This window comes from Mobula hypostoma, chromosome 2, assembly GCF_963921235.1.
Source record: "Mobula hypostoma chromosome 2, sMobHyp1.1, whole genome shotgun sequence".
Lineage (NCBI taxonomy): Eukaryota > Metazoa > Chordata > Chondrichthyes > Myliobatiformes > Myliobatidae > Mobula > Mobula hypostoma.
Window position 1 is genome coordinate 34864785 of NC_086098.1, and position 25067 is coordinate 34889851.

The 25067-nt window shown below is 38.9% G+C and overlaps 1 protein-coding gene across 5 annotated transcripts in view; it reads left to right on the top strand.

Annotated features, from left to right (window-relative positions):
• The window catches only part of si:dkey-71h2.2 (low density lipoprotein receptor adapter protein 1), a 135580-nt gene extending 110739 nt beyond the window's left edge, over positions 1-24841 (top strand). For 2 of the 5 annotated variants that reach the window (XM_063035338.1, XM_063035347.1), the window contains exons 6-9: positions 5697-5777; positions 5888-6018; positions 10339-10373; positions 21676-24841. In XM_063035338.1, the coding sequence (XP_062891408.1) occupies positions 5697-5777; positions 5888-6018; positions 10339-10373; positions 21676-21829 (401 nt within the window). In that variant the 3' untranslated portion in view covers positions 21830-24841. Of the gene's footprint in view, positions 1-5696; positions 5785-5887; positions 6019-10338; positions 10374-16154; positions 18460-21675 lie in introns of those variants that run through there. The other 3 variants (XM_063035365.1, XM_063035355.1, XM_063035375.1) reach the window with 3 other exon arrangements.
• The last annotated feature ends 226 nt before the right edge of the window (positions 24842-25067 follow it).

Below are 25067 nucleotides of genomic sequence, written 5' to 3' on the forward strand. Positions count from 1 at the left end.
TAATTACTGTAATTGCTGATGACATAAAATTGGGAAAGTTCTGAAGAAGACAGATGGCTATCATTTATTGATGGGTAATTAAATATGTAAGTAACAAAATTGTGCTTCAGTTATACACAGAATTGGTGAGGCCACATCTCAAATACTGTGTTGCGTATCAGTGTCCATCCTTTGAAGGAAGGTTTGTTAGAACAAGGCAAGATCACCAGGAACATGATTTTTGTTTAGGCCTTGATCTTCTGCTGAAACGCCAGCAGATCTGGTTGGAACTGGCAGCCTTTGTTAACATAATTGAGTGGAAATTTGGGGACAACTGTCTAACCACTCAGTCCAGAACTGACACTTAGCTGGTCAGGGTCTTCCGTGGTGGATAAGTGTAAGCTTCTGCAGATTTCACAGAATTTGAGCTGCAAAATATGACATTTGAATTTGTAACTGGTTGACCTGGCATATCCTGCATCAGTAGGTTGACTTCAAGGGAGAAAGTGAGCCGGAAAGAGAGAGGTCATAAAAGCTGATTTCCTTTTATTTTGATTCAATTAAGTTTAATTGATTTTAATTGTTCAGTGTATTTTTAATTGTATATTTTTAAGAATATTTTTTATTACAAGCTTTTGAGTGGCTTTGCCTGTTTGTAAATGCTACTTTTGTTCAGAAGGGCCCTGCACTACCATTCACCAGCTGGGAAGTAGATTCCAAGTGGGAAGTCAGAGTTTTTTCTACTTGGGTAGTCTCTTGGGGTCAAGGACTTGTTTCCACTTTAGTTCTGTGGATTTGGGAATAACTGAGGAGACCAACAAGAAAAACTGGAAACTTTTCCACAGGTATGACAGGTTCTGTCTAATGAGATGTGTACATCAGGGGCATGAGGTCGGTGCCATCCTGAACGCCCTTTCCTGACAGTCAGTGAGAATGTTGCATTTTTTTAAAGGAATCTTTGAGCACATCTTTGAGTCGTTTCCTCTCTCTGTCTGCTAATCCTTTACGTGACACAGCTCAGCCTACATGGGATACCCATAAGATATAGGAGCAGAAGTAGCCATTCGGCCCATCAAGTCTGCTCTGCCACTCAATCATGGGCTGATCCAATTCTTCCAGTCATCCCTGCTTTCATCCCATACCCTTTGATGCCCTGGCTAATCAAGAACCTATCTCTCTCTGCCTTAAATACACCCAATGACTTGGCCTCCACAGCCGCTCATGGTGACAAATTCCATAGATTTACCACCCTCTGACTAAAGTAATTTCTTCGCATCTCAGGTCTAAAAGGACGTCCTTCAATGCTAAAGTCATGCCGCTTGTCCTAGAATCCCCTACCGTGGGAAATAACTTTACCATATCCAATTTGTTCATGCTTTTTAACATTCAGAATGTTTCTATGAGATCCCCCTTCATTCTCCTGAACCTCAGGGAATACAGCCCAACAGTTGCTAGATATTCCTCATATGGCAACCCTTTCATTCCTGGAATCATTCTCGTGAATCTTCTCTGAATCCTCTCCAATGACAGTATATCCTTTCTAAAATAAGGAGCCCAAAACTGCGCACAATACTCCAAGTGTGCTAACACAAGTGCCTCATAAAACCTCAACATCACATCCATGCTCTTATATTCTAAACCTCTAGAAATGAATGCTAACATTGCATTCACCTTCTTTACAACCGACTCAACCTGGATATTAATCTTTAGGGTATCTTGCACAAGGACTCCAAAGTCCCTTTGCATTTCTGCATTTTGAATTCTCTCCCCATCTAAATAATAGCCTGATCATTTATTTCTTCCACCAAAGTGCATGACTATACACTTTCCAACATTTTATTTCATTTGCCACTTCTTTGCCCATTCCCCTAAACTATCTAAGTCTCTCTGCAGGCTACCTGTTTCCTCAACACCACCCACTCCTCCACCTATCTTTGTATCATTGGCATATTGAGCCACAAATCCATTAATACTGTAGGCCAAATCATTGACATACATCGTAAAAGGCAGTGGTCCCAACACCGACCCCTGTGGAACTCCACTGGTAACTGGCAGCCAACCAGAATGGGATCCCTTTATTCCCACTCTCTGTTTTTTGCCAACCAGCCAATGCTTCACCCATGCTAGTAATTCCCCTATAATTCCATGGGCTCTTATCTTGCTAAGCAGCCCCATGTGCAGCACCTTGTCAAAGGCCTTCTGAAAATCCAAGTACACCACGTCTACTGCATCTCCTTTGTCTATCCTGCTTGTAATTTCCTCAGGCAGGTTTGTCAGGCAGGATTTTCCTTTCAGGAAACCACGCTGGCTTTGGCCTATCTTGTCACGTGCCTCTAGGTACTCCGTAATCTCATCCCTAACAATCGAGTCCAACAACTTCCCAACCACTGATGTCAGGCTAACAGGTCTATAGTTTCCTTTCTGTTGCCTCCCACCCTTCTTAAATAGTGGAGTAACATTTGCAGTTTTCCAGCCATCCAGTACAATGCAAGAATCTATTGATTCTTGAAAGATCAATGTTAATGCCTCCGCAATCTCTCCAGCTACTTCCTTCCGAACCCAAGGGTGCATTCCATCTGGTCCAGGAGATTTATCCACACTCAGACCATTAAGCTTCCTGAGCACCTTCTCATTCGTAATTTTCACTGCAACAACTCTCTGACCTCTTGAATGTCCAGTATACTGCAGGTGTCTTCCACTGTGAAGACTGATGGAAAATACACATTCAGTTCCTCTGCCATCTCTGCATCTCTCAATACAATATCTCCAGCATCGTTTTGATTCAGTCCTATATCTACCCTCGACTCTCGTTTACCCTTTATATACTTAAAAAAACTTTTAGTATCTTCTTTGATATTAGTTGCCAGCTTCCTCTCTTAATTCATCTTTTCCGTCCAAGTGACCTTCTTATCTCCCCAATCCTCTATCTTCCCACTAGCTCTGGCACCCTTGTCTGCTTTTGCTTTTACTTTGGCTCTGACTTCACTTGTCAGCCGCAGTAGTGTCCTTATTCCCTTTGAAAATTTCTTCTTGTTTGGAATATATCTGCCTTGCACTTCCCTCATTTTTCGCAGAAACTCCAGCCATTGCTGCTCTGCTGTCCTTCCTGCAAATGTCCCTTTCCACTCAACTTCTGCCAGTTCCCTTCTCATGCCATTGTAATTTCCTTTATTCCACTGAAATACTGACACATTCGCTTTTACTTTTCCCCTTTCAAATTTCAATGTGAACTCAATCATATTGTGATCACTGTTCCCTCAGGGTTCCTTAACCTTAAGCTCTCTTATCACCTCCAGATCATTGCACAGCACCCAGTCCAGCACAACCAATCCCCTAGTGGACTCAACAACAAGCTGTTCTAAAAAGCCATCTCTTAGACATTCTACAAATTCTCTCTCTTGAGGTCCAGTACTGACCTAGCTTTCCCAGTCTACTTTCATGTTAAAATCCCCAACAATTATTATGACGTTTTGCCTTTCTGACATGCCTTTTCTATCCCCTGCTGTAATTTGTAATCCACATCCTGGCTGCTGTTTGAGGCCTGTATACAAGTGCCATTAGGGTCCTTTTACCCTTGCCATTTCTTAACTCAGCTCATAGAGACTCCTCACCTTCCAATCCTATGTCATCTCTTTCCAATGATTTAATATTATTTCTTATACACGCCCCCTCTTATACACAACCCCTCTGCCTACTAACCCAGCAGGTATAATGAGGATCTCAGTACTGGATATCATATGGAGAATTGCTCCAAGGAAGAGCAGATTTTGAGAATAGGTGCCCAATGTGCTTGGATGGCTTGCGAGTCAGTGGAAGATGTGGATCGTGTTTTAACTGAACGTGTTAGACAGATATTGATCTACTTACAGTTTACTAATGTTGCAGATTCAGACCTACACTGAGTTAACATAACGAGGAGCTGATTGCTGGTGAACTTGCTGGCCTGGGATTTATTTTCAGCAGGAATTGGACTTGTCCCTCCTTCAACTTCTGTCCTATGAAGACCAAAAGACACTTCTTGAAGACTAACTGTTAACCGGTGCGAAGTTGAAATGCCAGATGGTTTAATCAATAATCAATGTACTTAATTTTTCTATTTGAAACCTATGTAATGCCAAACAAAATCTCAAGTTAAAACTCAGACAGAAAATGATTGTGAATCCAGTAGCTGCCAATTCCAGATCTCAGTTCCTTTCACATCAATAGATCATGTACATTCTTAAGTGTAGAATAACACTGCCGAGATTAGTCAGTAAAAACAGAGATTTGCTGATGGAGACAGCCTTTCACCACTCAAGTCCTGATCATTTGACCATAAGATACAGGAGCAGACTTAGGCCACTTGGCCTTCGAGTCTGCACTGTCATTTCATCATGGCCGATCCAATTTTTCTCTCAGCCTCAATCTCCTGCCTTCTCCACATATCCCTTTGTGCTGTGATCAATCAAGAATCTATCAACCTCTGCCTTTAATGTACGTTAAGACTTGACCTCCACAGTTGCCTGTGGCAAAGAATTCCACAGATTCACCACTCTCTGGCTAAAGAAATTCCTCCTCATCTCCATTTTAAATGGACGTCCCTCTATTCTGAGGCTGTGTTCTCTGGTCTTAGACTATCTCACCATAGGAGATATCTTCTCCACGTACACTCTAGCGAAGCCTTTGGCCATTCAATGAGGTCGCCACTCATTCTTCTGAATTCCAATGAATGTGGGCCCAGAGCCATCAAATGTTTTTCGTTTGTCAAGCTGTTTTATCCTGGAACCATTTCCATGAACCTCCTTTGAACCCTCTCCAGTTTCAGCACATTTTCTCTAAGATAAAAGGCCCGAAGTTGCTCACAATACTCCAGGTGAGGCCTCACCATCAATCTAACAGCATTTGCCTCAGTAATGCAGAAGCTTGGGGGTGGGGTGTAGAAAAACAAAATATGAAATTTGAGTTCTTGAATGGAAAATTAATTTCAGTCTAGAAGTATTGCTGCAATTTCTGCTAATTGATCTTTGTATAGCAATAACTGTGAATTGAATTTACTGTGTTTTCCTGCAAGAAAAGATATTTCAGGGTTGTCTATGGTGACATGTATTTTGATGATAAATTTACTTCAAACTTTGAATACTTAAAGCTCTGAAAGAGAGAGGCACAGCAAAACATTATCATCAGACGGGAATTTTGGACAGACCTGAACAGGTTCCTGTGCAAAATTAAGCCTTTTCTATTCATGAAGGTTGTTGTTTGGTGGAGAGAATGGATCTGGTTATAAAATGTAACTAGTGAATGGGATTGCAGTTTTGAAAAAAGAAGAGTAATGTCTGCAGTAGGAGACTGAATAATATTTGGAGAGTACAGTGATATAGCAAGTAGCACCGCTGTCTCATAGTGCTAGTACCCTAAATTCAATCCTAATGCTGTTTGTATGGCGTTGAACATTCTTCCCCTGACAGTGTGGGTATCCCCTAGGTACTCTGCTTTCCTCACACATTCCAAAGCCATGCTTTCCCCTTGTGAAGGGTTCCTAGTGTCCGTATGAGTGACAGAACATGGAGCTGGGCTAAGAGTTCATGGAAACGTGGAGAGAAGAAAACAAGATTTGAGCAGAATTATTGTAACTGGGTCTTTGGTGGTTGTCACAGACTGGGGGGGGGGGGGTGCAGAAGAGTCCTTTTCCGTGCTCTACGATTCTATGACTCTGCTTGTGGTTCACTTTGTATTTCCAGAAAAATGTAAAAAGACTCGTGAACTATGTAACAGTTCTGAACACACAGCCCTCAATGGAGCTACACGATATGTAGAGCCAGGTAAAGAGTAAGCATCCAATCTTTAATAGTCACTATACTTCTTATTTATAGTAAAGGATTAATGTGAAAATAGTTATTATTAACAAAAATGTTGTTTTTCTATTTTTCAGATGCAACCGCAGCAAAGGATCATACAGTAAACCAAGTCCAGAATCCATTTATTTCACAAGCCGAAATTCATTTCGATATCACAAGGCAAAGCAGTCCATCCTGTGGATCTCCTTCACACGCACTCTCTTGGGTAAGTTGTAATATTGTCTTTTTATTTTTTCCTATTATTTGTTTTCAACAAAAGTTTATTAAATCGCAAAAAAATTTCAGGGCTGAAATGCTGCATATTAGAAAAACATAATGAATCTCCTTCCTATTTCAACACAACCAAGCTCTTTCTATAGATGCTGCCTGGCCCGCTGCGTTCACCAGCATTTTTTGTGCGTGTTGCTTGAATTTCCAGCATCTGCAGATTTCCTCGTGTTTGGGATTTGCATTGTAGCCTGCTGGGGTCAGTGGGGGAGGGAAGGAATGCCATATCTGTGATAAGCAATCTCCATTGTCCAATATAACACACACAAAATGCTGGAGGAACTCAGCAGGTCGGGCAGCATCTATGGAAAAGAATAAACAATCGACGTTTCAGGCCGAGACCTTTCCTCATGTCCAGTGTTTTGTATGTGTTGCTTTGAATTTCCAGCACCTGTAGAATTCCTCCTGTTTAGAACTCTGTTGTCATCTGTGCTTATGTAAGCAACATTAGCTAACTTGCAATACATTCGTAATTTTGATTTTATTAGGTTTAGGAAGAGAATCGACGTTGCCTTGTGCTGGGAAACCATTTGTTTAGCATTCTGGCTTGCCCTGGTTTATCAATGTCACATATTGTCTGACTGCAGAGAAGCTATCAGAGAATCAGCTCTAACTAGTCTCAGACTGCCAGATGGTCATTTGGATAAACTGGTGATTCCTGTGCGCATGAAAGCGCTAAAGCTAGATAAGACCTCAACAGCTCAAAATCACACTGAGGTGATGTTAAATTAAAAGAAAATAAAAGTAGGCACAGTTGGAACTTTTCATTTAGCTTTGTGATTATTTCACCTTCAAAGGAGCTAAAGCATGTCAGCCTAATTCTACTGTTATATGTAATAAGTCATTAAACTAGAATAAATTAATGAATGCTCTAATCTTAGAACAAATATAGGAAACTGAATTAATTGGACTTACAGGGGAAAAAAAGACCATGAAATGAATATTATTGCCAGTGACTGATTTACATTTGAGCACTTGAATCAACATGTACTGTATACAGTATCACATTCTACCTCTCTAAATCTAGGACATGAGTGCACATTATGTGTCTGTTGTCTCTATCATTAATTATTTAGGTAGTATCTGGCCACTGGTGGCTAAATGGTAATACAAAATTTTGATTGCCTTTAACATCTGTCATCATGTTGTTTCGTTTTGTGTATTCAGTGGTGCTTTTTTTTGGGTGTGAATTTAACTAGATCAGTTATCAAGCCAGTGAGTATTTTAAAAAAATTAACAAGCGTTCAGATTTCACTCTCCAAGATGTCCTTACATATTTGCTTCGTTTTCTTCCTTTATATCTTTCATCCTTTCTGTGCTTGCTGCATATCGGGGGGCAGGGCTGGTCATCGTCTTCAGTGAGAGACTTAGCTTCCATCTGGACGCTGAATCTCCCCACCCCCCCACCCCCAAGGGAAACTGTTGTTTCCCATGAACACCTCTGTGCTGGATTGCTACTTGATTGGCATGACATGGTATATTGAAAGTGAACATTGGATGTAGTTAAGTAATCATTTTTAGCTCCAACTAGAAGATTCACATCCTCTCATTACTCCATCTCCTATGATGGTTGCTAATTGTGACCAGAATTCATAGCATGCTAACTAAAAGCAATGTACATTGAACTTGCCTCACCTTTCCCCCATTGTGCCTTAAAACCTCACTGCTGATTTCTATTCTTCTAACTTTATTTTTCTGATCCTCTATTGCCCCATTTCTGCTGGAGTCATTAGAATTCAGACTTATTGTTGTTTGCCAAAGGCTATTTTTTGCTAACATAGGTGGATGGAAGAGTTATTTATTTGGTGCAGTCTGCCTGACTGTGGCAGTACTACTTTAAAATTAATCCACCAAAAAGCTAAAACAAGAAAAAAATCTGAATTGTGCAAATACATGATATTTTTGCAGTAATTTTAAGCATTCTTGTAATTAGGTCATCATATTTAGTTGGTTCTTTGTTGACTTTAGTCTGGATAGTTTGTACTTGAAACACATTACTTTTCGTATTGGTCTTGCGACATAATAAATGATGGGACGAGAGATGTGAACTTTAACCATTGAAATCAGTGTAGAATTATTTCCCATTCTTGCTCTGGGCCAGGGATTTGATTCAGGACACTGTAGTATCTGTGCTCTGAGCCCTGTTGAACAAAGTAATTAAGGTTGTTTGCTCCTGGATTTATGAAAACTTCTCTGCATTTCCTTCCCTGAATTTTCTTCAGTTTACACTAAGCTTATACTCTGAAACTAAAAATCTTGGTTAAAGTTTGGCAAATTGGTAATGATTTTTATAATGATTTCACATTAGAAACAGCAAACCAAGGCTGTTATTTATCTGTAATTTTTTTTCTTCTTGAAAATATTTAAAAAATTACTAATACAGTGCATTTTTTTCCCAATCTGAGCTGGAGTCACAGTTGGTGTTGATATGATTTTTCAATATATAGGAAAATTTGAGACCTTGAGGAGTCATAGATTGTCTTACTGTTTCTATGATTGAACTCTGTACTCAGTTTTTCACTTTCCCAGAAAATATTCATAGCAAAAAATTATCAATATCAGATTTAAGAAATTGTTCAGTAGATTCTAGTTTTCACTCAGCTGCTGAGTTTTATTTACACAAACCAGTAAAAATAACTTCTTTCCATCACTTTGCATAATATCTGTAAAAACTTTCAAATCTTCATTTCACTTTCTATATAGGGAATTCTGTGCCCATTTCTAGAATAAATCATTTATACGATATATGAACAAGTAAAACTCCAAAAATAAGCTCTCAGAGTTTAAAACCTGACATGTCTATTCAACTTCAATTCATGTTGAAATCCCTTTTGGTACACATATTTGGTTAATTGTCAAACCTATAATTTTCAACATGACTTTAATTGTGCAGAAACAAGAACAAAAAGCATTGAAAGCACTCAGAAAATGAGGTAGTGCTTCTGGAAAGAGAATCAAAGTTAACATTTTAAGTCTGAGACTTCAGTCAGAATTAGGAAAGAGACGTAAAAAAAAATTCTTTTTAAGTTGCTGAAAAGGTGAAACATGAGATGGATTGGACTAAGGAAATATCTGTGATAAGGTGAGGCCAAGTAGGTTAGTTGGTTGCTTTAGTAAAATAGAAAAAGAAACAATCTTAACCCATTTCACCTGGTTTCATGCTATGATATTTTTTCTCTCTTGTTCTACCTTCTGTCCCACGTAAAACCAGCTTTTTTTTTTCAAAACACAAACACGAGGAAATCTGCAGGTGCTGGAAATTCAAGCAACACACATAAAAAATGCTGGTGAATGTAGCAGGCCAGGCAGCATCTATAGGAAGAGGTACAGTCGATGTATCGGGCCGAGACCCTGACGAAGGTGCCCACTGATATGCAGCAAGCACAGAAAGGATGAAAGATATAAAGGGAGAAAACAAAGCAAATATGTAAAGACGTCTTGGAGAATGAAATCTGAATGCTTGTTAATTTTTTTAAAAAGTACTTGCTGGCTTGATAATTGATCTAGTTAAATTCACACCCACAAAAATGTGCCACTGAATACACAAAACGAAACAACGTGATGACAGATGTTAAAGGCAATCAAAATTTTGTATTACCATTTAGCCACCAGTGAAATGTCGATTGTACCTCTTCCTACAGATGCTGCCTGGCCTGCTGTGTTCACCAGCATTTTTTATGTGCGTTGCCCCATTTTTTTCTTTCTCTTTCCCAGTTCTGAGGAAGGGTTTTGGATCTGAAACATTAAATTGGTTTCTCATTTCATTGATATTGCCTGATTTGCTGAGTATTTTCATAAAGTTCTGTTTATTTCAGATTTCCAGCTGTGATTTTTCAATTATGCAAACCCTTGCACTTTTTCTGTGAGCTGTAACTATATGCATCTAAGATATGGAGATTTGTGAGTGACTGCAAAGCTATTAGGATTACCAGTTTCATGGACTTGACTTTGAATCCAGTACAGAAAATCAATTCAGCTTTTAAACAAAATGCAGAAACAAATTATTGATGCAAATTAAAGTTTTAACATTTATCCCAGTTAATAATCTTCTGTTGCATTCAAAGTGCTGGTTAGGATGGGGAATAGAAGGCTGCTGTAGCTTTTCTTCATTGTTACAGTTTGGAAAAAAGCACGAGAAAGGCCGTCTAAATATTACTGTAATAGGTTGAAAACCATTGATATCATGTGCTATAATTTTAGTGATACTGTATGGGGCTATTGGGTAATCGTAATAAAATGCCTTATATTTATTTTGCAGGAAGAGGACGACGGTCTTGATGATGCCTTTTCAAGGTAAGCATTTGGAGAATTATCTTACTAGTGATACACAATCCAAATTAAATAATCTCCTTGTTTAAATATTATTACTGACTATTTAGCTTTGGTAGGTTTAATGCATATTAATAAGGTCCATAGTTGTGAAGCATTCATCTGATCTCCATGGCCGTCATTTTCTTTTTTAATTCATATTTTGGGATCTGGGTATTGCTGCCAAGTCCAACACCTACTTCCCATCCTGAATTACTCTGGAGAAGATGGTGATGAACCATCTTGAACTGCTGCAGTCCCACAGTGGTGTTGGGAAATGATTTCCAGGATTTAGATACAACAGCAATGAAGGACCAATGAGATATTTCTGGATCACATTGGAGGGCAAGTAATGCCCTGATCATCCATAGTGGTAGGGATGCCTGATTCGGAAGACACTGTTGGAGTAGCAGAGGTGAGTAAATGCAGTACATTTTGTAAATGGTAAGCACTCCAGCCACTGCATATGTCTGATGGAGAGAATGAACATTTGGGGTGGCCATTGGGTCATCAGACAAACAGGCTTCTTTAATCTGTACCCATATGTTGGAGCTGCACTTGTCCAGATGGAGACTTTTCCATTATGCTTCCAAAATACCTTATCAATGGTAAAATTCTTCAGAGTATTAGGAGTTGGTTGCCTCTGTCCTGGTCGTTGCAGCCACAGTATTTATGTCACCGGGTCCATTTGAGCATCTGTACAATGGTGATGGCTGGGATGTTGATGATAACTAGACATTGGAAGTACCATTGAATGTCAACGGTAGGCAGATCGATTCCAGACATCACATTGATGCCATAAACACGACAGCCCAGTGTTGTCTTGTTCTTTTTGCATTCAGACATGGAGAACTTCATTTGCTGTGGAGATACAAGTGGAGATACAAGTGGAGATGGATATTGTGCAATGATTAATGAATGTGATGGAAGCAGAGTATCATTGAAGAAACTATAATTTTCCCAGAACTGACTATTTTTTTCACTCTTTAATGGGAGTTTCAATTTAAGGCCTTTGCATTTGAGATAAACATTATTATTTATTTCAAGTGTGTGACATATCATCAGTCTCTGTCCTGTCTACTGTGATGTTTTTTATGGTGCGGTTTATGTTATATTCACAGCATAACTGGATGTGAGTAGTGTTCAGGTACAAGAAACAGTTTTCTTAGCAGATGAAACCTTAAACTAATTAGAAGCTAAAAAAGAATCTAGTGCTTTTAGAAGGTATTTTCCACTGCTCACCAGTGACCCCTGGCGAAATAATCAAAGTGGCTTTCAGTCTTCAAAGGCAAAATAATCTGCATTATTTTTATTTCTGTATGATTTACCTGCTTGGAAGTTTTCTTTAATAAATTGCTGAATATGTTGTACTTCCTTTTGGTGACTGTAGTTATGGGTCTGGTTTTGTAAATTCATCAAATCCATTGGTACAAGAATAAATTTAATTCTACTAAAATAATTTTATTAATTGTGATATTCATGGTTGTACATATATTCTGAAACAAAAAGCCAGATGAAAACCAAGTAATCTTATAGAGCAACACACATCAAAGTTGCTGGTGAACGCAGCAGGCCAGGCAGCATCTCTAGGAAGCGGTACAGTCGACGTTTCAGGCCGAGACCCTTCGTCAGGACTCATAGAGTGCAGATTTGTCAAATAATGTTAGAGAACAAACCTCATCAAGAATTGTGTTAAGTTCCATGACCTTTATATATAAAGAAAGATTGGAACCATGTGCTAAACTTAATTCCTTGAGCATCGTCAGCATGCAGTCCGGGAATGGACTTTCATTGTCTGCAATACAATATTGGTTCTGAGAATCAAGATAAAAAAATATTCAGTTCAGATGTTTTAAGTGCTGAACCCATTTGTTTCAACTGCTTTTACTTGTTAGTCGGTTTTTTAAACTCTTATCAAGATGCTGATTTTAAGAGGAAATTCCTTGGTAATAGGTAACATAGAAACATAAAAAATCTACAGCACAATACAGGCCCTTCAGCCCACAAAGCTGTGCCAAACATGGCCTTACCTGAGAAATTACCTAGGGTTACCCATAGCCCTCTATTTTTCTGAGCTTCATATACCTGTCCAGGAGTGTCTTAAAAGACCCTATTGTATCTGCCTCCACCACCATCGCCGGCAGCCCATTCCACGCACTCACCACACTCTGCGTAAAAAAAAACTTAACCTTTAATCCCTTAGCTTCTTTGCACCATGAGTTACTGTTATTATTCAGAAGCAAGAACTCCAATTTGACATCAAACCATGGAGGCCAATTGCCAATGCAGTAGTTCAGATTTTTTTCCTGTGTTCTAGATTAGCTAATGCAAGACTTTACTGACATCATTTAGCATCATAGCACAGTGGCTTTTTCACCAAAGTTCATCATATCTCTAATAAGTTACAACTCTTCACGGCAGGTAAAGAAAGTTCTATCTACAAACTCTGCTGGATCCCATATAGTTTAATTGTGGGAAAATCCTAAAGCAGGGGGAACTCAATGGCCAATTAAAGCACTTTCTATATTGATATTGAAGTTGGGGTTTATGCAGCAGAGCATTTTAATTGTATTCTCGATTGCTATTATTTTGATGAGTTATTCTAATCATTTCTAATAGACTCAACATTAAGCAGTATTTTAAATATTACAAGAATCAGAATTAGGTTTATATCATTGGCCTATGAAATTTGGTGACTTTGCTGCAGAACTACAATGCAATACATAATAATAGAAAAAACTGAATTTAGTATAATATATATGAAAGATCCTGGTTTCCTTGGCTGCAGAAGTCTAGGGAAGACACTCTCAAATCCTGCCAAACTTGTGAGATTGAGACAGCTCATCCCACCCCAAACCTCAGTTTGTGTGGATGCTGTGTAATTTGCTACCCTGTTACAAATTAGTGCCACGAAATTACAGACAGTACAGTTCATATGATTAAAGGAATTATATTTATGAATCTTAACTAAATGGTTAGTAAAGAAAAACAAAAAGAAAAGGGCCCATTCTAATTAAACAGTCAAATGTGCACAAGTTGGAGCTCATCTTGAACTTCTCTGTCACTCACATGCTGGGCCCTCGGTCAGCGTGAAAGCACACACCATCTTCCGAACGTCGCTCGCAATCCATCTCAAACAGGCAGGTCTCCCACTGAATCATATGCTACGACTGGTTCTTCCCAGCGTCTTCCCTCCATCTCCTGCCAAACAAAAGCCCCAAGCCCAACCATAGTGCCCCTCACCAGAGAAACCTCCCCTTAATTTGACTATCCTAATTGGATGACACAAATTTTTCCTCATCCCTTATCTTCAACGATAACCCAAACAAGCTGAAAACGGAGCAAGCTGCTGTTACAGAGCTGCCAAAGGCAATGCATACAGCATAGCAGTAAAATTATGAACCAGGGCGTTACATATAAGTAGTGCAAAACCTGAAACAAAAAAATAGTGGGGTATGTTCATGGTTTCAGTGTCCATTCAGAAATCAGACGGCAGAGGGGAAGAAACTGTTCCTGAATTGTTGCTGGTGTGCCTTCAGGCTTCTGTACTTCCTTCCTGATGGTAGCAATGAGAACAAGGCATGACCTGGGTGATGGGAATTTTTAATGATCGACACTGTCTTTTGAGGCATCGCTCCCTCAAGATGTTCTGGATACTATAGAGGCTAGTGGCCATGAAGGAGCTGACAAAGTTTACAACTCTCTGCAGCTTACTTTGATCCTGTGCAGTAGCCCCCCGCTCCCATACCAGACGTCGATGCAGCCAGATAGAATGCTCTCCACAGTACATCTGTGGAAATTGGCGAGTGCTTTTGGTGAGATACAAAATCTCTTCAAACTCCTAACGAAATCTATCCTCAGAGATGCTGAGATTGCCCACTCTTTCCACCTCTATGAGGGCTGGTGTGTGTTCCCTCATCTTACCCTTTCTGAAATCCACAATCAGTTCTTTGGTCTTACTGACGTTGACTGCACAGTTGTTGCTGCGACACCACTCAACGAGCTGATATATCTCACTCCTGTATGCTCTCTCGTCCCCGTCTGAAATTCTGCCAACAATGGTTATATCGTCAGTCAGCAAATTTATAGATTGTGTTTGAGCTGTGCCTAGCCACATGGTATTGGGTGTAGAGAGAGTAGAGCCGTGGGCTAAGCACATATCCCTGAGGTGTGCCAGTGTTGATTGTCACCATTTCACCAGATGTTCTATCTCCAAATCCCATGTGTTTAGTGAAACAGCACGGAGTAGGCCCTTCTGGTCCTTTCACCCATGCAACCCCTGACAAACCCGATGAATGTTAACCCAATCACAGGACGATTTACAATGACCAATTGACCTACCGGTACACCTTTGTACCATGGAAGGAAACTAAAGGACCCTGAGAAAACTCACGCATTCTGCGGGGAGGATGTATAGAGACTCAGTACAGAATGGGATCGGTATTGAACCCTGGAACCCCCATGTGTCGCACTAACCTTGGCACCCACGGTCTTCTTGCCTTATTACATTTCTGAATATATGCAAAACCACGAATATCATAGTTAACACAGAATTATTTTTAGTAGTGAAACGTAAACACGAGAGATTCTGTAGATGCTGAAAATCCAGAGAAACAACACAAAATGGCAGGTGGCAGAACTCAGCAGGTCAGGCAGCATCTCTGGAAATGAATCAACAGTCGAGGTTCAAGTCCCTTCATCAAGACTGATGGGGGAAGAAGCCAGAATAAGAAGGTGGGGGAGGGAGGGGGGGAAGGTGGACAAACTAAAAGGTGATAGGTGAAGCCAGTTGGGTAGGGGAGTGGGGGGATGAAGTAAGAAGTAGGGAGGTTATAAGTAGATCAGGCAAAGTGCTGGAGGAGGAGGAATCCAACAGGAAAGGAGAATAGATCATGGGAGAAAGGGAAGGAGGAGGGGCAGTGATAGGCAGCTGAGGAGAATAGTAAGAGGCCAGAATGGAGAAATGAAAAAATGGAAGGGGGGGGGGGGAGAAAATACCAGGAGCTGTAGAAATCTATGCTTATGCCATCAGGTTAGAGACTACATTATGTTGATTCTTAGACCAATGGATTTGATGAATTTTGAACCAATCCTACAACTGGAAGGAAAATAAAATGCATTCATCAAATGAACCATCACACATTTGGTATTTCTTTAGAAGATATCTAATCTTATCCATAGCAATGTCAACTGGTCTGCCCAACTGGCAACCAACTTGAAGATCCTTGCTTCTGCCCCATTTCTAGCTTGCTATTTAATATTTCTCTTGCTCAAAATTGGTTGAGGAGATTGGAGGCTTTCATGTCCAAGGAATTGTTTGCCATTATTGAAAACTGGACTGCGCATCCAAAACCAATAATATGTTCTTGGATGTATACCTTGGATTTTATACAGGAAGATTAATACACTAATAATGTCCTGTCACTTTCCTTAATTTTGCATTTCTGTTATTAAGATTTTGTTAACATTAGGCACTTAAATATCTGATTAATGTAATGAAAATATTTTAACTGATTTAAGAATGTGGAACAATAGAGTTGAATGCATTTAGCAAGTTTTCTTCCTTGGTATGCCTTCACATATCCGATATTCTTTCTCATTTGTCCTAAGTAGTAAGAGTATAAAAATACATGCCTAAATAGATCTGAATATTGTATGAAATTTATGTTTACCTGAGTAAAGAAGCCAAAAAATTGTTCCCTCTAAAGTTAGCCAGAAGAATGAAGTTTGTGAGGTATGATATTTATTTTTCAATTTTACAAGCAGCATTGTGGATGCATTTGAGCCAAGCCAATCACAGGTACCTTTTTCTGATTCCTAAATGTTTTCAGTTTCAGTGAATAATGATTAGATCCTTAGAAACAATTGTGTTTGTGTTCATATGAAAATGTTTACTGCTTTAAGATCACATTTCCCACACTCGGTTTAAAACTTTGCCGTCAATCTGATCCATAATTTCTGTCAATGGAGTGTGAAATCAGCAAAGTGGTGAAAACTACCATTTATGCAAATTATCAGTTAAGTCAAGAAACTTGAATTGTTAGAGTCAAATAATTTTTGCAGAAGGAAAATATGTGCTTCTAAAGCTTTTGAGAGATGCCTTGACATGAAAAGTTTGACACAGATACTTCATCTAATTTTCAGATTGTCAAATCAAGTTACGAAAATTTGCTCAGCAGCCAGTTGAAATCTGACCCCTAGTGGTGTAATTGGTAAAATGTAAATGTAGAAACCACTGTTATAATGTTGCAACTTCAAAGCTCAGAGTCATGTATGCAACAGGTCTTTTTTATGCTCAAGCAAAGATGCAGGGGAGACCTGGTTGAAAATTTCTCTCCAAATTCAAAAATACATCATGCTTTTATATATTTGGTGTATAAAGAATACAGTAGGTAACAATATTTGTTGTTAGGTTCAAAAGCATGGTTGGTCCTCAAGTGTCCCCTTGGTAAGACCTGGTAGTTGCTTTCCCTGCTGAGGCTGTGCTTGTTTAGGCAGCTGACTTTATAATTAAAAAATTAATTACTGCTCAGAAGATGTATTTGGAATTAGTGGCAAGATCTTATTTGTATTAATGGTTACTTTCTTTCCTTTTCAGTCTTTTTTTTTGAGCTTCAAATTGATAAACGTAACAATGATAATGATACAGAGATGGGGATTACATTAATAATGGTTAACATATACAGACGCAGACTCCGAGTAACATATTTAATTTAAACCTCCCAATCTCTTAATAACTGAACATGAAAAAGATTCAAATAAAAGTTTTTACCCCCTACACTAAAAAAAAACAAAACAAAACAGAAACTGGGCTGCGTATTTCATCGGTTGAAATCATTATTTGTCATTAACTCCGCTCCTCTATACACAAACAAAAAGTTATTAAAAAGGATTTGGAAAAGGTCAACTTACATCATATGAAAATGTTGAATAAATGGCCTCCAAGTTTCTTCAAATTTAACCAAAGGATCAGTGGTACCACTCCTAATTTTTTTTCCAAATTTAAATGTGTTATAGTTTGGGAAAACCATTGAAATATAGTAGGGGGGATTAGAATCTTTCCATTTAAATAAAATGGATCTTCTGGCTATTAGTGTAACAAGTGCAATCAAACAGCAAGCTGTAGGGGATAAATGTATTAATGGTTACTGTATTCTCCAGTTATGCTTCCTTGCAGTAAGATCTTCAAGTAGGAAAGTCTGGTAACAGTGGCTAATGAGGGAATTATACTTGAGCAGAATTGGAGCAAGACTCAGGTCCACTGAGTTCACAGCTTATAAAAAGTTGCTCATTAAGTAGACTCAGACAATGGACAAAACCCTCAATAATAAAGAATTTAACTGTGCCCAGGAGTGTTGTCTGAAGTAAAATGTAGATTAAGGGATCTACCATTAACTGTATACATTCTCCATTCGTTAGAAAATAGTCAACCCTTTTATTTCTTCTACCAAAGTGCATGACCATACACTTTCTGATATTGTATTCCATCTGCCACTTCTTTGCCCATTCTGCTAATCTGTCTAAGTTCTTCTGTGGCCTTTCTACTTCCTCAAATCAACCTGCCCCTCCACCTATCTTAATATTGTCTACAAGCTTTGCAACAAAGCTGTCAATTCCATCATCCAAATCATTGACATATAACGTAAAAAGAGACAATCCCAACACTGATCCCTGTAGAACACCACTAGTCACTGGCAGCCAACCAGAAAAAAGGCTCCCTTTATTCCCACTCTTTTTTTCTTCCTGCCAACCAGCCACTGCTTTATCGATGCTAGTAGCTTTCCTGAAGTACCATGAGCTCTAATTAAGCAGCCTTATGTGTGGCACCTTGATAAAGACCTTCTGAAAATCCAAGTAACAACATCCAGTGATTCTCCTTTGCCTATCCTGCTTGTTATTTCTTCAAAGAATTCTAACACATTGTCAGGCAAGATTTTCCCTTGAGGAAATTGTGCTGACTATGGTCTGTTTTATCATCCAACACACACAAAATGCTGGTGAAACTCAGCAGGCCAGACAGCATCCATAGGAAGAAGCGCAGTTGATGTTTTGGGCCGAGACCCTTCGTCAGGACTATCTGAAAGAAGGGATAGTAAGGGAGTTGAATATGGGAGGGGGAGGGGGAGATCCAAAATGATAGGAGAAGACAGGAGGGGGAGGAATGGAGCCAAGAGCTGGAAAGTTGATTGGCAAAAGGGATACAAGACTGGAGATGGGAGGCCTAGGGAGAAAGTAAGGGGGAGGGGAGCACCAGAGGAAGATGGAGAGTAGGCAAAGAGAAATTGTGAGAGGTACAGAGAGAGAGAGAGAAAAAAAAAAGATAAATAAATAAATAAGGGATGGGGTAAGAACGGGAGGAGGGGCATTAACGGAAGTTAGAGAAGTCAATGTTCATGCCATCAGGTTGGAGGCTACCCAGACGGAATATAAGGTGTTGTTCCTCCAACCTGAGTGTGGCTTCATCTTGACAGTAGAGGAGGCTGTGGATAGACATATCAGAATGGGAATGGGACGTGGAATTAAAATCTGTGGCCACTGGGAGATCCTGCTTTCTCTGGCAGATAGAGCGTAGGTGCTCAGTGACATGGTCTCCCAGTCGCGTCGGGTCTCACCAATGTATAGAAGGCCGCACTGGGAGCACCGGACACAGTATATCACAGCAGCCGACTACAGGTGGTGTCGCCTCATCTGGAAGGACTGTCTGGGGCCCTGAATGGTGGTGAGGGAGGAAGTGTAAGGGCATGTGTAGCACTTGTTCTGCTTACAAGGTTAAGTTTTATCATATTTTATGTCTGTTTTATCATATGCCTTTAAGTACCCTGAAACCACATGCTTATCAATCGACTCCAACATCTTCCCAACCACTGAAGTAAACTAACTAGCTTATTATTTCCTTCCTTCTGCCCCTGTCCCTTCTTGAACAGTGGAGAGACATTTGCAATTTTCCATTTCTCTGGAACCATGCCAGAATCAATTGATTCTGGAAAGATCATTACTAATGCCTCCACAGTCTCATCAGCCCCCTCTTTTAGAACCCTGGGCTGTACAACATCTGGTCCAGTTGACTTATCTACTTTCATACCTGTCAGTTTCCCAAGAACCTTCTCTCTGGTAATGGTAACTTCATATGTTTCTGTTCCCCCCCCCCACCGAGCTGGCACTCTCAAACTTCCAGCATACTGCTAGTGTCTTCCACAGTGAACACTGATGCAAAATATCTATTCAGCTTGTCTACCATTTCCTTATCCCCCATTACTACCTCTCCAACATAATTTTACAGTAGTCCGATATCTACTGTCCCCTCTTTTTTACACTTTATGTATTTGAAGAAATTTTTGGTATCTTCTTTAATATTATTGGCTGGCTTACCTTTGTATTCAATCTTTTCCTTCTTAATGACTTTTTTTTTAAATTGCCTTTGTTGGTTTTTAAAAGCTTCCCAATCCTCAACTTCTCACTAATTTTTACTCTATTATATGCTCTCGCTTTGGTTTTTGTGTTGGCTTTGACTTCTCTTGTCAGCCACAGTTGTGTCATCCTGCCTTTAGAAGACTTCTTCCTCTTTGGAATGTATATGTCCTGTGCCTTCTGAATTGCTTCCCGAAATTCCAGCCATTGCTGTCATCCCTCCTGCACCAACCTCTAAACCCCAGCTCATTCAACCTATCCTCATAAGACATGCTCTGCAATCCAGGCATCATCCTGATGAATCTCCTCTACGCCTTCTCTGAAGCTTCAATATCCTTCCAATAATGAGGCAACCAGAACTGAACATAATACTCCAACTAACAGAGTTTTACAGAGCTGCAGCATTACCTCATGGCTCTTGAACTCAAATGCCCTGACTAATGAAGGCCAATGCACTACGTTAACCACTGTATCAAATGCACTGCAAATCTGAGGGATCTCTGGATCTGTACCTCAAGATCTCTCTGTTCCACCACACTGTTAAGAATCCTGCTATTAACCTAGTACTCTGCCTTCAAGTTCCATAGCACCAAAAGTAGATTAATTGTTGGCATTATCAAATATGGATGAAATAATTTCTTCTCATTTTATTGTCCTACCAATTGTAAGATTGTGGCTATCAATTTTTTTTTTGAAACAATGAGAGTGATTGTATTGCCGCATTTCTTGTAAGTCTCACAATTCTGGGAATAAATTAAGTTGCTGTTTGCTGGTACTTTGCCAAAACTTTATTATATATATGGCAGAGGTTGATAGATTCTTGATCGGTCAGAGTTTGAAGAGATACAGGGGAACGTAGGAGATTGGGGCTGAGAGGAAAAAATGGATCAGCCATGATGAAATAACAGCAGAATTAATGGGCCAAATGGCCGAATTCTGCTCTTATATCTTATGGTCTCATAGTCTTATAACTAGAATACCAGTTACCTGTGCCTATATATCTTTTCTGTATGTGAATTAATTGCTGCATTTCTTGCTTTACCACCACCGGCTACATGTCAGAAGTTCGTAATTAATTGTTTGGTGGTTTTGGATGACCTGAAGTCATGGTACTACAGTGCAAGCATTTCCTTTTTCTTGAATTGCCCAGAGCATGTTTCATTTCACTGATGACAATTATATTGATTGGTTGTTTTGCATAATTGGCTGCAGGATAGAATCATTATAAATGACAGATCAGGGCTGGTTAGTCCTAGGAAGCTGAGCGATACAGCGGAGTCAGTGGGTAAGGCAACCCGGTGGTAGAATGGATCTGTAAATTGAGTTCTAAAGTTCAAAGTACATTTATAATCAAAGTATTTATACTATATACAACCTTGAGATTTGTCTCCTTACAGGCAGCCATAAAACAAAGAAATCTAATAAAACCTATTAAACAAAAAGACTGTCAAACATGCAATGTGTAGGAAAAAAAAACAAATCATGCAAACATTAAAAGTAAGCAAACAACATTCAGAACTGAAGTTCATGATACAGCCACAAAGCCCGTCACAGCCTGTTCGTTGTAGGCCTGTGCCTCAGTTCAGCACAGAGAGGAGTAAGTCTCGTGAGCGGCGAGCTGTATGCTGGCCCCGACACCCTGACCTTTTCAATCTGGCTGTACATTTTTATCGGCCAAATATCAAGTTATTTCTGACTCTCAGCTCCTGGCCCTGCTGCTTCGATACGCTCTCAGGCCTGGGACCCGTCACCTCGTCTCAGCCTGTACCTGACCTTTCCAACTTGGCCCTGGGCTTAAATTGGTCAAACCTCAGCTTGTTCCTCGTTCTTGGGCCTCTTCGTTAGTAATTTTGAATGGTACTCTCTTTTCCTATTTCAGACTTGCTGAATCGCGAACGAACAAACAGTGCACAAATATCTCAGACTTTCAGGATTCTCAGGTAAAGGAGATGCACCTGTCAGCCATGGACACGAGCAAAGTGTACTCGTCCCTTACGGACTCAAACACAGGAGACTCATCACCATGCCTCTAAGTTCAAGCAGAGCTGCCAATCTCTCATCGACTTGGATGCCTTTCTAATCACAGTAAATTGGGCTTGGTTTTTGAATGTACTGAGGGAAGAGCTGGAGGGAAATATACTGCTTCAGTGTGCTGGAAATAAACAGCTTTTCCTAATTCATTTTGAGGCCTTAATAATAGCTAAACAGATTTTTTTTTAATTGTGGTTACCTTTGAGCCTATATTTACATGCAGCAATTGCATACACTTCTTTGAAAACCATGTCTTGATTGTGATAAACTACTGAAAAAGATAAAGTGGACAAGAGCAGCATTTTAATCTACAAACAATTTTTTTTTCATCTCTGTATCTGACCGAGTGCATTAAGACCAGACTGTATTGCACGTGGTCAAACTCAAAGTGGAAGCCTCCAAACAGGATTCCTACTTACTGTGACAAGTCAGCAATTTCACAGGTGGTAGTCAAAAAAGTGTAGCTTTAGTGCTTACAAGCTGCTAAATGCCATTGGGGGTAGGCCTGAGGGGAGCAGGGCGAGAGCCTGAAGGAAAGCCAAATTTTTTTCCCTTGATTTTTTTTCCCTCTTTGATGTGCTGCTGCTGTTAGTTGTGAGAGATTTCTTGTTTTAAAAATTTATCTTCTGCATGCCTTCCATTTTTAAGCCCTGGATACAAGGATGGAAGACTCATTCAGATACAAATTGGATATATTTATGACATCTGGCAAATAAATTAGAGTGCTTGGGAGAAAGACGGTGACTTCACGTTTATTTCCCAAAGCTTTGCACCATTGAGTTTTATTTTGTGCCTCTTCTGAGTCAGTTGTAGATGTAACAGAAAGCTTTAATCACTCAACACTTCCGTTAGATCCCAGTGCAGGTGGACATATGATTCTAGTAAACATGAATTTATTGGGCTGGTAATTATTGTACAATTACTCACATGACTGGAATGGAAACTGCTAATTTTATGGTAGGTTGTTTACCTCTAATATCATTGACAATTCACCTACCACCTCCTATTGTACTGAAATAACAGCCAGTATGATGCACTCTTACACAAAAATACATGCAGGAATCAGCACTAACAACCCTCTACAAAAAGCTAGCTATAAAAGTGTCCACTACTGTTTCACCTACTGCTATACAAACTGAATTATCAATCTACAAGTTCAATACGATTCTGGCTGCAGATTGATGGTTAATATTTCAGAACAACTGAAATAATTGTAGTAGATTTTGTTAAAGATGAATGTAGCTTTGAGTCTGTAAACAAGTATTTCTGTTTGATTTTTCTTTTGAATGATGTATTTTCCAGACTCTGTATATTTCTCAAGCTTCTGCCTTTTGTATCATATTGATGGTTAAAAAATGGTTACAGAAAATTGTGTTAAGTTTGTGCCTGTTGGACTTAATCATTGGAGAATGATGTATACATTGTACTATGATGTGCATCTGTGGAAAAAGTGAATTGTTATAAATATGCTGGTAAAAGGAGGATCCATCATGGAGACCCATGTGGTCTTTAAAGCATAAATTTTACCACATTTTACAAATGGTTTTCACAGTACAGCATGCCCTCAAATCCATTTGTGAAATATTGTGATCACTCGTGCAATGCCACAATATAATGTTATTGAAATATTATAGTTTGCAAATAAATAATGAGGTTATTTTTGCATGTAAGCATCATTCAAAACTACTTCGATTTTGATAGCTTTCTAAACTGCAATATCTTAACAATAAAAATATTTTTGACATATTCAAGTCTGATACAGTACTAAAAATATTCAGAGCGATTCTGGGTCACAAAAGGACTCATCCTTGATCATTATAAAGATTTAAATCTCTAGATTTCAAATATCCAAAGATGTACCAAGCTTCACCTGGATATATGATACATTATTCCAGATAATAGCACTTGTGATTCTCTTTGAATTACAACTACTGTACATGTTAAGCTTCTACTTTTTAAACAGGAAGTGCTGCAGATTTTTAACCAGCAACAATTTTGATCCAAGAATGTTATATTCCAATTAATGTTGCAGCAACAAATCAACAGAAGTGCATTGCCATGTCATTTTGTTAAACTCATTTTGTTGTACTATAGTTGACTATATTAGTATGAATATTTTGATGCATATTTACTGTATTTGATATTATGTGGTGGATTTTGCCTGGCCTTGGCACTGTGGGTTTTGGTGCTTTGTACTGGTGCATTGAGAACACTGGCAGCAGTGACTTTTGACTGAAGAATAACTGAATGTGGATTGTGCAAAATACTGGACATACTTTAATTTAAATGAAATAACTAATTTATTCCATTGTTATGGATATTACTGACAAAATATGATATAATTTATATTGCCATCTCGTGCTGTGACAGAATTCCTAATTTCCAGGTTAAATAGCGCCGATTGGATTATTTCGGGTTCCATTTAAAGGAAAAATAAATTTTAACATTAGGTTTATGTTTGTAGATTTACATTAACCAAGTCAAGAAGCTATTCTATGAAATAATTGAATTGAGGTAGAAATTAAGACCATGTTAATTTTAGTATGAGAATGTTTGCAGTTGGTTATTGCTATGCAAACTGAATGCTTTATTTCTGAGTGTAGTCTATGTAAACACTCTGTGCTAATGCATTTAATTTGTACTACATCGCAATTCTTTCTCCCACAATATAGCACTGACATTTATTCCAAATATCAAATGCAGCTTTAATACTACAAAATTTATGCAAGCCTACTCTCACTCTCAAATTCCAACTGAGTGAGTGAACACAAATAGGCAAAAATTATGACCAATGCAAAGCTTGGTCACCATAGTAAATCTCTTGTCTGTGAACACCAATGATGTAGTATAAATGGCAGCATTGCACAAACTAAAAATTTTAGCTTCCAATATAATTCACAATTTGATAGTATTCTAATGACTGTACAATTACAGATTTTTTGGATAAAATATATTATACTTGTGATAAATTTATTGGTTGTCATTTTTATTAATGAACATGTAATAAAAATCTTGAGACATTTTAACTTGAATTTTTGTCTTGATTGAACATACAAATATAAGATAAAAAAAGTTCAATGTGATACTTCACTGAGATGACGACAGATTTCTCTGAGCTCTAGATCAGGCACTGTGCAGATTGCTCTCATCTCCTTCCGTATCAAAGAGGAAGGTTTTCCCCAATGTTTTTTTGAAAACATTGGAAAAACTTGGGAGGAAGACTGAAGGAACAGTTCCAGA